The sequence below is a fragment of the Hibiscus syriacus genome, unplaced genomic scaffold (genome assembly GCF_006381635.1).
Source record: "Hibiscus syriacus cultivar Baekdansim isolate YM2019G1 unplaced genomic scaffold, ASM638163v2 tig00112632_pilon, whole genome shotgun sequence".
NCBI classification, from domain to species: domain Eukaryota; kingdom Viridiplantae; phylum Streptophyta; class Magnoliopsida; order Malvales; family Malvaceae; genus Hibiscus; species Hibiscus syriacus.
The window spans coordinates 253647-267234 of NW_024063371.1; the positions used below are offsets into that span (position 1 = coordinate 253647).

At 33.5% G+C, this 13588-nt stretch overlaps 1 protein-coding gene and 1 long non-coding RNA gene across 2 annotated transcripts; one reads left to right on the top strand and one right to left on the bottom strand.

The window, feature by feature from the left end:
• Window positions 1–1745: 1745 nt before the first annotated feature.
• Window positions 1746–2779, bottom strand: LOC120182182. The gene has a single exon (XM_039187182.1). It carries the CDS (start codon window positions 2672–2674, stop codon window positions 2060–2062), a length of 615 nt encoding a protein of 204 aa, XP_039043113.1. The 5' UTR covers window positions 2675–2779; the 3' UTR covers window positions 1746–2059.
• A 10188-nt stretch (window positions 2780–12967) lies between these two features.
• Window positions 12968–13328, top strand: LOC120182188. Its single transcript, XR_005521808.1, has 3 exons — window positions 12968–13025; window positions 13122–13171; window positions 13254–13328. It is a non-coding gene; the product is annotated as an uncharacterized LOC120182188 (long non-coding RNA).
• Window positions 13329–13588: the final 260 nt, after the last annotated feature.

The following is a 13588-nucleotide window of genomic DNA, read 5'->3' on the forward strand; positions in this document are numbered from 1 at the left end:
TCCCAATTAGTGGTAGATGGTAGGCCCGTCCGAGATTTGAATTGATGGAATCTAACATCACTATGATTTTTACTGGTTTCAGCACCATCTCAACACATTGGAAATCTCAACATGAAATATACACTAGATAGATGACTTAAAATCACTAAGAGACAAAAGATTAACTATTATTTTGCTAGATTAATAGAAATCTCAGACCCCTCGTTATCCTTTGAAAAGAGAAACAAACAGGGTGAGTCAGGTAGCATTCAGCAACACACCCACATGGTTGGCTCGTGCACATGGATTTGTCACGACCCGCAAAACGGACTGCAATAAAATAATAATGAAGTATTTTTCCCCACTTAGATGGGAGGGAGACATTGGGTGATACCTTTGGGGATGCAGGAGTATCTGACAGATAGCGGTGATATAAAATGAATCGAATGGTCCCGTATGCTAGTTGCTATGCGAATCGATTTATCTCTATCTATCTATCTATGGCCCTTTCATGATTTCAAAGCTGGCCAGTTTTCTGGACCCATTTGGGCGCCACCAACATAATGACAATAGAGTGGAGGGGCGGTTTCCTAATTTATGTACTTATTCTTTAACTAAAGCTCAAATGAAAAGTATACAGGTTGAATCAACTTGAATTACGAAGATTTTGGTTTGAAGAAACTTTGGGATTTATATTTATACAACATGATACCAAAAAATTGTATTTATTTAGACAAAAATATAAAGAAAATAGTATCCGATTTAACTTTTTAAATTTAATTGTTTCTGTGGTCTGTTGAGCTCTTGTTGGCTATTGAGTTTCTGCTAAATAACCCCTCCCGAATTTCTGTGGTCTATTGAGTTACTGTGGGCTTAATGAAGTATTGAGTTTCTGGTGAAGTCGTGTCTTTCTGAGTTTCTGTGGGCTTTACCATTGACTAGTTCTTATCCTAGTGGTAATTTGTTTTTAATGCTGCTCAATTGCGACACAAAGGAGACACCTAGAAAAGTATTGATTATCACATGTCACCTCCCAATGTAAATATTGCTCAATCTCGGGTACTCCTTCCTCATCATTTCTGTCATCTTCAAGTTTTTTGGGTAGTTTCAGTTAATAATTTCACCTTATTTTCTAGCAAGTTTTGCAAAGGGTCCATGCTCATGCTGTAGCTCGAGTTTTCATCATTGAAATCAATGGATTTCACTTCAGTTCTCGAAAGTTCAATTCGATCTTCTCCAACGTTCAGTTTATTTTATCCATGGACGAACTTTCGATCTTCTCCAAGGTTCAGTTTTTCATCCATGGACGAACTTTCGATCCTCTCCAACGTTCTGATTATTTCATCCATGGATTTTGTCCAAGTAAAACCTAAATTCACATTTCCCGGAATCCAAGTAAAATCACCGATCGGAGAAGTTCCAATGCCTGCAAAAATCAAATGGAAAGTATCAACATTAAATCAAAATAAAATACTAGATTTCAGAGATCGAAATTACGGGAAGTAAAAAAAAAATAGAGGGTTAGATTACCGAAAGGTGAAGAAATTAAAACAAAAAGAGTAATGAGAAAAGAAAAAGATCAAACGGATGACGCTGAAGATTTTGGAAACGGGAAATTGGGAAGAAAATGGATTGAGAAAGGTAGCGTTGGGATGAAATGGTGTTTGGAGAGCAAAACGAATGGAAGAAATAAAACTTAAAAACCAATCAAAACTGAGATCTGGACTTCTTAGATTTTAATCAAGCCTAATTATAGTAGATTAGTTTTTTGTCACGATTTTTTTGTCCAAAACTTCCTCAAATTTGCCATTGGCTGCAAATATATGTGTATTTACACTAATAAAGTATATGTAATATGATGATCTGATTCAAAAGTTTGGGTCACCCGGAGTACTAGCAACCAAATCTGCCCCAGGTCCATGACCCCATTCTCAAGATCTCCAACATCATCGCCGGATTCCAACTCCACCGCCAATATTTTCGCCGCTACTACAAAGCTCGACTTCCAATAACCGGAAAATCTCAGAGACTTACCCAAAAACCTCGTAAAAAATTTGACATACCACAAAAGGAACAATCATTAATCATCGGCTTTAGACATCACGGAGAGCCGGCTTGGCCTAGGCTGAAAAGCTGCACGACGACGCTGCTGGTGAGAGGATGGTCTAATCAACGCCGACAAAGCTCTCCTAACCAAATCTCCTTCGACTCCTCCAATTCTAACTAACGAGTTCGTCATCGCAGATCTACGCGCGTTAAGCCGATTACTAGGAGCATAACCGGACGCCGAGTGCGGATTATTGAAACTCTTATGAAGGCTGCAACGGAAAGATCCAGGATGCGTCGTAGGAGAGCACATACAAGTACGCTTTGGCTGCTTGCTCTGTAAATTCTTTAACGCCTCGGTATTTCTACCGACAGCCGAAAACCGGTTCGGGGAAATCGGACGGTTATCAAGCGAGAACCTCACGGACGGCGAAGATGAAGAGTGTTTATAGAGATTGACACGCGGAGGAGAAATAGATCTTTGTTGATTAAAAAAGGTTGAAGAGCGTGAAGAGAAGCTTGAACTCGAATACGCAAAGGCCGAGGAAGAAGAAGATGGAGACTGTGAAGCGTAGAGAGAACTGAATCGGCCGGATGGTGAAAGTGATCGGAGAACCGGTCCACTAGATTTTCTAGAAGATGCCGCCATTTATTTTAGTGTGTTCCAATAAAGATATTGCGGAAGAAAAGAAAAAAATATAGAATATTTTTGTTTCTAAATTTCTAAAGAGCCGTGTTTGGCTGTTCAGTTCGGCAAACCTAGCTTCACTCCAGCCACCTATTTATAGGATGGGGGAGGGGACAGTAACTCTGAAATTTCCCAATATTTTCGGAGTCGGGACTTTTAGTTTTTCTGTTTTGCGATTGTGCCTCTCAACTTTTGTTTATTTATCTTTCATGCCTATTTGCGCCTGTAGCGAGTCATTCTTATTTTTCCTTATTTTCACACTGATTTTTTTTTTATATTTTGAATATGATGTTTTATTAAATTTAAAATAAGGTATGAGGATTATTTTTAAGGTAAAAGGTAACTTTTGTTTCTTCCTTTAGTAGACTTAATTTATTACTTTTGTCCTTATCGTATTTTCGCATCAATTTAGCTCTCGAAGTTAGGGGTGTAAACGAGCCGAGTCGAGCTCAAGTATTGCTGAGCTCGACTCGACTCGAAAACTCTGAAATGGAGCTCGACTCGACTCGAAAACTCGCGAGCTTAAAATTTTCAAGCTCGACTCGAACTCGAAATCTTGAACTGAAGCTCGTGAGCAGCTCGAAAAGGCTCGAAATGAAAAAAAATTCTTAAACTTAACTTGGTTGAAGCCTCAAACTCGAACATGAACTTTAAATACATGAAATCTTACTGTATTTTAAAAAAATCAATACATAAATATTAATATTATTATTAATTTATTTTTTAAATAAAATCTTAATGTATTATATTTTCGAGCTGCTCACGAGCTTTTCGAGTCGAATATCGAGTAGCTCATTTCAGCTCGTTAAGAACTCGAGTCGAGTCCATTCGATCCGAGTATTTATTGAGCTTTGATCGAGTCGATCTCGAATAACTCGCGATATGTCTCGTTTCATTTACAACCATACTCGAAGTTTTTCGATTGTATATATATATAGTCTACTCCTAAATTATAAACCCTAAATCCTAAACACAACATTTAGACCCAACACCATAAGCCTTAAACCATATCTTGAGTGCATATTTTAAGATTTCAAGTTAGGGTAGGGTATAGAACGATGCAATTAAACTAGTTTGAGGATTAAACTGATGCGAAAATACGATAGAGACGAAAATGATAAATTGAACTTACTACATAGACATAGATCACCCTTAAACCTATTTTAATTTTGGTACGTTATCTTAACCAACTCACATAAGTTATAATTTTCTTTTTATTTATTTTATAGATTTGATTAGGTAATTTCCCATTTATGCCAAAAAAATTTATACGATGTGCTGTGAATTTAGCGTCGATCTTGTAATATGTAGGCCAAAAATGAAATTTTCATATCACAATTATGACATTTTTGAATTAGCATTTATATGAGTTGCTTTTCCTTTTTTTCTTTATTTATGCCATTAGATTAAACTTCTTGTTATATAAGAAAGTTAATGCTACACAGCTGGTATCGTTTATTGGGTTTGAATAAAGCGATTTTAGTCAATGTGAGATGAATTAAAATACATTTGAAATGTAATATTTAATATGTTATTAATGAAATATTTTAATCTTTTAAATATTATCATATATCCTACCCTTTAAAATTTAAAATATAACACTTTAATTTTTAATTTATTAATTCTAAATTTAAAAATCAAAATCTTAATTCTTAATATATATATCATATATTCAACTTCATTTGTTAAGTTATTCAATTTGAAGGTGTGTTGGAAAAGCCGAAATAAGTAAATAGGTTGCCGACTAAATACATAATTAATCCAATTTTTTAATGAAAAACTAATATTATCAAAATTTACCAAAAAAAGTACAATCTTTAAAGAAAAATTGATGGTGTGGTAGTCGATATATTTTCATATGAATATAATATTTAAGAAAGTGTTAGATTTAGGAATGCAAAGGAAACGAGACGTTAACGTTTGAGGTGAAAAATAAGAAAATAGCACAGTGAAAGGAGAGTGGGGGAGTGCTAACCACACCTGGGGTTAGGTTTGGTTAAACGCCGTGTGTCGGGTAAAATTGAGAGAACTGTTTTTGGGTTTGGCAAAAATACATTAGAAGTCTTTTTTATTTTTTTGAAAAAAATAAATGTGGCATTCGTATTATATATTTTTTGATGTGATTCTTTAATTTAGAAAATAAATTTAATGTGATCTTTTGATTAATATTTTTTATCGTTGACTATTATCATATTGACGTTTCAGTGCACGGTGTTAACATAATGGTCTACGATGTTAATGTGGTAGTTCATCTGTCACATTTAAGTTACCAATTTAATTAATCTATCATGTCATATGACACATTAATTTGCCTCCTTGGACTGTCATCTCAACACCGTGAACTGTCACATCAATATCGCAATGGTCAACCACGAAAATACATTGACCAAGAGATCACATTGAATTTATTTTTCGAATTAGAGGATCACATTGAAGAAAAAGATAATATGAGGGCCATATTATTTTTTTAAAAAGTACATGACCCTATAATGTATTTGTAACTTTTGGTTTTCAAGTGGAAAGGGAGGCAAAACTTTCGAGATAATGTTCTGAAAGAAATTAATTCACGAGCTAATGCACTCCCAAGATTAATTGCTCAAATAGGGTGAAATTCACAGTGTTGGCCGTAGGTCGCCATGCACTCCGGGAGACCTACCCTTGCTCAAACAGAGAGAATAAACGTGTTGCATGGCACATGCACGTCCCAACACATAGGTCGCCATGCCTCGGATGCCCAGCGTGTTGGGACGTGCATGGCACATACAATCTCTTGTAGCTCGCCGGGAAGACATGACGACCTAGTAGGTCGCTCAGAAGGCATGACGACCTACGGTCAACACTGTAAATTTTACATTATTTAAGCAATTAATCTTGTAAGGGCTTTATCTCGTAAATTAATTTTTTCTAAAATATTATCTCGAAACTTTTGCATGGGATAAAGCAACCAACGGTTTTCGGTAGAAGCTATGGGCTTAGCCTTCGAGTCACAGTGTATTATTAGACCAATTTTATTATCACAATAGAATAGGCATCAATGAAACACTGAAACAACAAAAAACTGACAGCTAACGTCATTGAAAAGCATCGGTGCCACTGCCACGTATGGAGTCCAGCTCTTTGACACCCCATATCCTCTTTCACCCTCCACCCTCGTTCCTATCTCCTCTACAATGCCCATTTACCGATTTACCCTTTCCTTATCCTCTCTTATGCCTTCCTTTTTTTTAATACAAATAATTTATTTCCTGCCCTTAATTCATATCCACATTCCACATGCATCTTGTATTCTTGACTCAGATAGCCCCCACACGGGGCTTCATGCTCCTCTTGTTTGATTTTGAATCCATGGTTTATAATTTTTGAACGCTAGGTGATTATCAAAGGGGACCAAATCAATCACGCGTGCTATTATTTAGGACATTAGTATTATACATTATTCAAGATCAATTTTAACAAAATATATGCAAATACGCTATTAATTAATGATATGTGGATTTGTATATTTAATATTAAGTGTAAATGATAAATAAAAAAAATTAAATATAAATGCTTAATTTCGCTTCACGCCTCTCTCAAATCCGTGTTTCGGGAATTTCCCAGATTTTCAATCATTGATTTAATTTCCAATTAAGAAGATCCTAAATTCTTCTGCGTAATTATGAAAGAGAGACACGTAGCGTCTCGTAATTATTCACGAAAGACACGTAGTCTTGTGTAGAATGATATATTCTGTTAACGCTTGTCACGTTTTAAAAATAAGGGTAAATAATACATTTAGTAGTTAAACTATCAGTTTTGATTCGTTTTAGTATCTAAACTTCAAATTTTTAAAACTATACTTAAAATTCAGTTTTTATTTCATTTTAGTAAATCCTTTTAAAATTTAACATTAAGTTTTTATTTTTTTTTAAAGTTTATGTATTAAAACAGACAAAAACTAACAGTTTAGTTACGAAACACATTAACTTTTTAATTGTAGAATAAAAAATGAAACAAAAACTAAACGTTAGTATTGATTTTGAAAGAAATGAAAGTTTATGTATTAAAATGGACCAAAACTAATAATTCAGGTACTAATTTTATAGTTTACCCTAAAAATAAATTAGGAGTATGTATAATTAATAGATATTTTATATAACAAATATTATATATTTTTTGTTTTTAATTGCGATTTTTTCTTGTGAACGTGTTAAGCATAGCCAATGTCTGGTTTTTAATGTATAATGTTGTTGTTATCGCGGCTAAGTATTGGTATTTTAAGAGTAATATTGGAGATATGACCTAAAAAGAGAATCTAATTCTAGAGAATAAAATAAATAAGTGAAGAGATTTCCGAATCTTTATTTTTCTTGGTTGCACTAAAGCAACGCCAAATGTTCCCACCCAACTGACACAATCAACGAATTATGGGAAACAGATTCCAATTAGGTTAACCTCATTCACAACAATTAATTAAAATATTCTATCATGCAATTGTGTTTAATTAGGGTTAGGTCAAACATGGCTTGTTATTTAAATATTTATTTTTGTTATTAATTCGATTTGATATTTAAATATTCCTAAATTGTTTGAAATAAAAATAATTGAGATTTTAAGCAAATTCCAGGGGACAATTAGTTTGAGAAATTAATTAAACATGTCGATGTTGTAAATTATTATTTTTGTCATCCTCCCAATTATCAGGATTTTGTCTTGAAAAGATTGACTAACCCGTATCACACATCTAGTTTTAATGGGTGAGTTTCGATGGAGGATACAAAGCATACTCAGGCTGAACACGTGTCAACCCTAAAATATGAATTTCCTTATATTAGTTGTCGATTCCACTATAGGTGTATACCCCTGAAATTTTACTTGTGCTCACTCCCTAATAAAAGATTCAATAATTAATATGCGTATTTCCCTACAAAAATATTTTTAAATTCGTCACAGGTGAGTCTCTCAACGATTTTTTTTTTCATACACAAATCTTTAACTTAAAACTTAAATTACATGCCACTCGAATTAATTTCGTTGATGAAAGTCTTCTTATTTTAATTGATATTAAATCAAGTAATCGATTTTGAATAATATTCCACTCTCTCCTTATGAACAATAGATTGAATTTAAAGAAATTGAGCTTTTCTTTCGTTGGACTTTTTCATTATACAAAAGGTATATAAAAGTTTGTACATTATTGGTAAATTTGATTAAAACACTAAAAGAGAAAAGTACACAATCCCTCTAGGTATGACGCACTTTCATTTACTCTCCTGTAATTTGAAAATCATTAATTACCCATACCCCTAAGGTTTAATAAAAATATATTAATCACGCATATTTAAATGCATAAATTCAGCACGAATCAAGGGGTATCAAATTGTTAATGAATTTATTGTTATCTCTTAAAGTCCTAAGTTTGAACATCGCGTATGTCAATGATATAAACATTTATTGTCAAAATATGTAGGGTATTTGAACAAATAATATTCCTACATTCACCACATGTTTATTAAAAAAAGAAGGCATAAATCAAATGTTTGAGCATAAGTAAATGGAATTGTACACTAAATTAACGAGTCTACTCCCTCCCTCCGTATTTGAGTTTAATTTCAAACTAGTTGGTATTTAATAAATATGTCCATGGAGAAAATGACCTTTGACCTATTATAATTAAATTAATGAAGTAAATACCGATATTTCAGGAGATCTCTTTTAATGTTTGTAAAGGGAAGTGCCAACAGCATGCAATTAAAGAGGCTGAAGTTCCCAACTAGACACCCACGATGGACTCAAAATTTGCCCTCCAAATTCAACAACTAAAGTTCTCAATTAAACAATGTAACCATTTTTTTCAAAGCAAGCCGAAGTCCAACAAAATCTTGGGTCAACCGTTTCTAAAATACATTTATATTCATATTTAAATATAATTACGAACTAAGAAACTCTAATGATAAAGAAATTATTGTTGTTCTGTGAGTTTTTGAGCTCAAACATAAAATATATTAATATACGATCGTTTAATATCAAATAATTGAAAATAATAGTTATGAGCAAAAGCCTCGATGGCCTCAACTTGCAGAATGGTCGTATCTGCCTACCATACGAAATTGGGGGTTTGAAAATTCCCATATTCAAAAGCACACATTAAATGAAACAGATGGACCGGTGTGGCTTGAGACGCATATGATTGATTCCTTCTCCACATGGTGTGGAAGCCCACAAGTTTGGAAGCATTAGGAGCCAACGGTTTCTTCTTCTATATTTTCTTGGGGTCAAATCTCAACCTTTGACCTTTGACCTTTGACCCCTTTAGGCACAAGGTTTCCTACCCGGTTGCTTTGTAACTTGTTTAGCTCCTTAAATAGTAAATGAGATGAGATAGATCATAAGATATTCGAGATTAACTCAATAAATATTTGATTGGAGCTTGAGTTTTTAATGAGTCAAAATAAATTATTTGATACCCGACTCAAAAAACTCACGAGCAACTCAAAAATATAATATATTAAGATTTTATTTTTAAAAGAAAATAATTTATTGAAAATATTAACGTTTATATGTTGATTTTTTTAAAATATAGTATAAAATTTTCATGTATTTAAGATTTATGTTCGAGTTTGAGTTTCAATCGAGTTAAGTTTAAGTTTTTTTTTTCATTTCGAACTTTTATGAGCTTCAATTCATGATTTCAAGTTCGAATTGAACTCGAAAATTTTAATTTTACGAGTTTTCGAGTCGAGTCGAGTCAAATTCAACAATACTCGAGCTCGACTAGTTTCACTAAGTCATGGAAATTTGATTGTGGTTCTCTTCTTTTGCCACATTGACATTGGACCACCTGTCTTGTGCTTTGAGTTTTTAATACTAAAAGGTCTGTTCAAATAATTGGTGCATTTTGTTGTCTCGTCATTTGTTGAAATTCCAGGCCAGATTTTATTATTGAGTCGAATTCTTTAAAGCCTAAAGATGAAGAGCTTGTAAGACGGGTTAGGTTTACTCAATTCTGGGTCTCTTTGTGCCTTGGATTCTTTTCCTTTTCGGCCTTGAAAAATGAGTTTTTATTACACGTCTGTACATCTATGTAGCAGTACTCGGACAAGTGCCTCATTTGAAAAATCCATATTTTTCAATTCAAATAAATAAATAAATGTGTACGTACAAACACTACACTTGGAAATTCGAACCACATGCTACCATTAAGACAAAAATATAATACAAGAGATAAAAAGAAAAAACAGAGGCATATTATAAAGTATTTGACAATGAATATTCAATTAGTATGTCAGAGTCGTGGGTTCTTGGACACGTGATCTTTAGAAACAACAACGGTTCTTTTAAATCTATATCTTAGACTTGTATGAATCTTATCTTATTGCTCAAGGATTTTATTTTGCCTTCTGAAAATCACATAACCCTTCAGTTCTATATTTCTAGGCAATACTTTAAGAATGAAAATGTACAAACACTTGGCTTGGAATTAGCAATCACGTGATGCCATTAAGACAAAAACCCCGGCCAAGGAAAAGCAGAGGTTCCTGAAGAAGCTGAGATCTCCTCTGAAGATCTTCCAATCTGAGGACATCATGATAGACGTAGCGACGAACCTGAAGAAGCCTGTGGGAACTATGTGATGGAACGCAGTGAGGGCAGATACTGATGCAACAATCCAAACAAAACACGTTCTTTTCGTTCTTTAATTTGTATTCTCGTGGTAACAACACCCCACGAAGAATTTCTGAGCGCACATGGCTTCCAACCATGCAGGCCTTTGAATCCCCTAAACACACTTCAAATCTAGCCCATTATTTCAATAACTCACAGACACAAAACACCCAAGGGAATTTTGAATTTTGAATTCTGATAGACAAGTGAGACAAACCATGATCATCATTAGAAAGAGTTAAAACAAGAGATCCTGGTGCTTCAGCTGTAGCAGTTATCAAGACAATGGAGTTAGCAGAAGAGAGAAAGAGATTTATTCCTTGGAGAGAGGCTCAAACATTTTGTGAATATATAGGAGGATACATGAGCACCTGTGGCTTTGGAGACGAGAGAGGAATTGGAAATCGGGGGGAAAAAAGCAAGAGAGAGAGATGACAAGAACGTGGGATCTGTTTCCAAGTCTTCATTTTGGCTCAACACTCTCTATGTTCCTAAACTAGACAAAGCAAGTAGGAGACTAGATGGCAGATTGCCACTAAATCCACTCGGACCTCCTTAAAAAATTATAAATATTTCAGCAGCATTCCAACGTGATGGATACATATACTTCTCTCGTGAAATGTCATTATTATTTATATCAGAATTTGCGAGGTCAACAACACAATACATACGTGGTTAATTTATTAAAAAAATATACGAGTGCAGATTCTTCAAAACTTTCAAATATCTGTGTGCGCACACCATTATTGATGTTTCTTTTATTCGGATACCTTACATGAGATTCATTGACCGGTTTAATTACTTGAAACTATATTCAAATTTTATGAATATGAGTTCCCTCTCATTGTAAATGAATTGGATCTGGATGAAGCTGTCGATAAATCTACAATACGATCAGATTATGCACTACGACAAAAAAAAAGGTCGTCCATGATCAGATTATGCAACACTACGCGTTTATAAATAAAAAAAATCAATTTCTCACCCGGAAATAGTTTCTGAACAAGGTTATGGACAATAAGGTGTGTTAGGGAATTGGAAAGAACCTCGCTCTTTGCAGGCAACGAGGCCTCCCATAAATCTCGTGATATTTTGGATCATAAAGGGTATCTCGCGATTCGCAATGCAAGAGGTTATTTTATCTAATTGTTTTATTGACTTACATGGAAAGTACGCCTACATCGGAGTATCTTGTGTGTTGGAGGGTACGAGAACTTAATAAGCGATTTGCAGATCACGAGATCATCCTATATAAACGATTTGAGGATTATTCTTTCAAATAATCTGTGTAGAATCTTATTTCTTTAAATATTTATTTATTTGAAGTTTTTAAAATAAATTTACTATTTGTAATGGCACAAAATGTGCAATCAAACAAAATAGCATAGTACATAAAGTTGTCTAATCACGAAATTTCTTCTTTTTTTTTCTTTATGATCATTGTATATAATCTATTAATCTATTAATTCGGATTAGAAACTCAAATGATAAATGTAATCTTTTAATCTAATTTATTTCATTTTTAATCATCAAGATTCAAATCTCTTACTTTGCTAAAGAGATATAAAAACTTATCCACTAGAACAATGGATTGTTGGTAACTCAACTAGACATTTTAATAATACGATATATTTAATTTAAATATATATATATATATTAATTATTCTTATATGAATATATATATATATATATATATATATATATATATATCTAATAATTACTAGACACTAACACTGTGGGTTCTCCTAAAATTTATCATCTTTTTTATGGGGTTTCGTTTTAACACTCGAAAATATAAAACCTGTCCCCCATAAAGGCCTATGTGGGTCTGTGGTCATGTATCCTCCAACAAGACCCACCCGAAATCCATGATTGAACTATGGGTATTTGGGGTAAAGTTTATAATTTTGAACAATACAGCATTATAAATATATCATACAGTAACATTTAAATAGATAATTTAGGAAATGTTTTTTTAATTAATTACTGATATCTGATTTATTGATCGACTAATCTAGATCGGTACTACAGAGACGAGGGCGATCTTCCCAATTTAATTTGCTGCATTAGTAAATGACAGAGTTTAAACATCTAACATTACTTAAAGAATCTAGTATCTCGTCCCACCAGACCAACCGATTATTGATAGAAAATATCATGCCTCCTCCCACCCGACGAACCAATTGTTGATAGAAAATATTTTTTCTATTATCTGTATATGAAATAATAGCACTATAAATAATATATATGTGATATAATCCTGTTACACAATGTAAAATTATTTTAATTTTACACAGATTTAAGATCATTAAATGAATAAAAACATATGATTTAGGTTAAAAAAGAAATATGAAGATATTTAGTGAAAAAACAAAACACGTCTCCTATGTATACATATTAAATTTCAAGTTATAAAATTTAGGAACTTGTAGTGGGTCCTTACAGGGGGCGAAGTTGTACTATATATAAAAGCAGGCAATTCCAGTAGTGTAGAAATTCATCAGGAAACTTGCACTCAAAGTTCCTTCCTAATACGAAGAAGAAAAGAAAGAGAAACCGAAGACTGAACAATTTTCTCAGCACTTTTGTGTTTTAGTCCTGCAAATGAGTCCTTCCAGTTTAGCAGTATCTTCTCTGGTGTTGTTGGTTCCATTTTCTAGTGTTGAAGGTAAAATTCCACAATTCTTTCTCCATAACATAAGTGTGCCTCCATTATTGTTCAATTCAATTCTGACATCTTATCTTCTTGCTTTTTGTTTTGAAGGGATTCGATTGGAGAAAAGCTTCAAACCACCATGGCATCCTAAATTGCATGTCGGTATCCAATTTCCTTCATTTTTGTATGTGTTCAGTTCAATACAGCTTTAAGATAAAGAAAGGACATAGTTTTATGCAGGAAGAAGCTTCGATGAAAAGCAGTAATGGAGTTTTGGGAAATGTCCTTATATGCAAAGGGCATTGTACAGGTAACCACCGGCACTGGCTACCATGCATATAATTAAGATTACAGTGAACCAAGGATTGAGCCTCCCCTAGGAACAGTGTTGTTCCATATTTTTTATTACCAGGGCTTGAATCTTGCTACTATAATTATTCCTCTGTGTTGGATCAAAAGTTTACCTTGTCTCTTACACCAACTCATATTAATATACAACTCTTTTCACATCCAATTTTTGCGGGAAACGGTAGGAAACTTCTTACTGCAACTGCTGCATCTTTCACCAGTTCAAA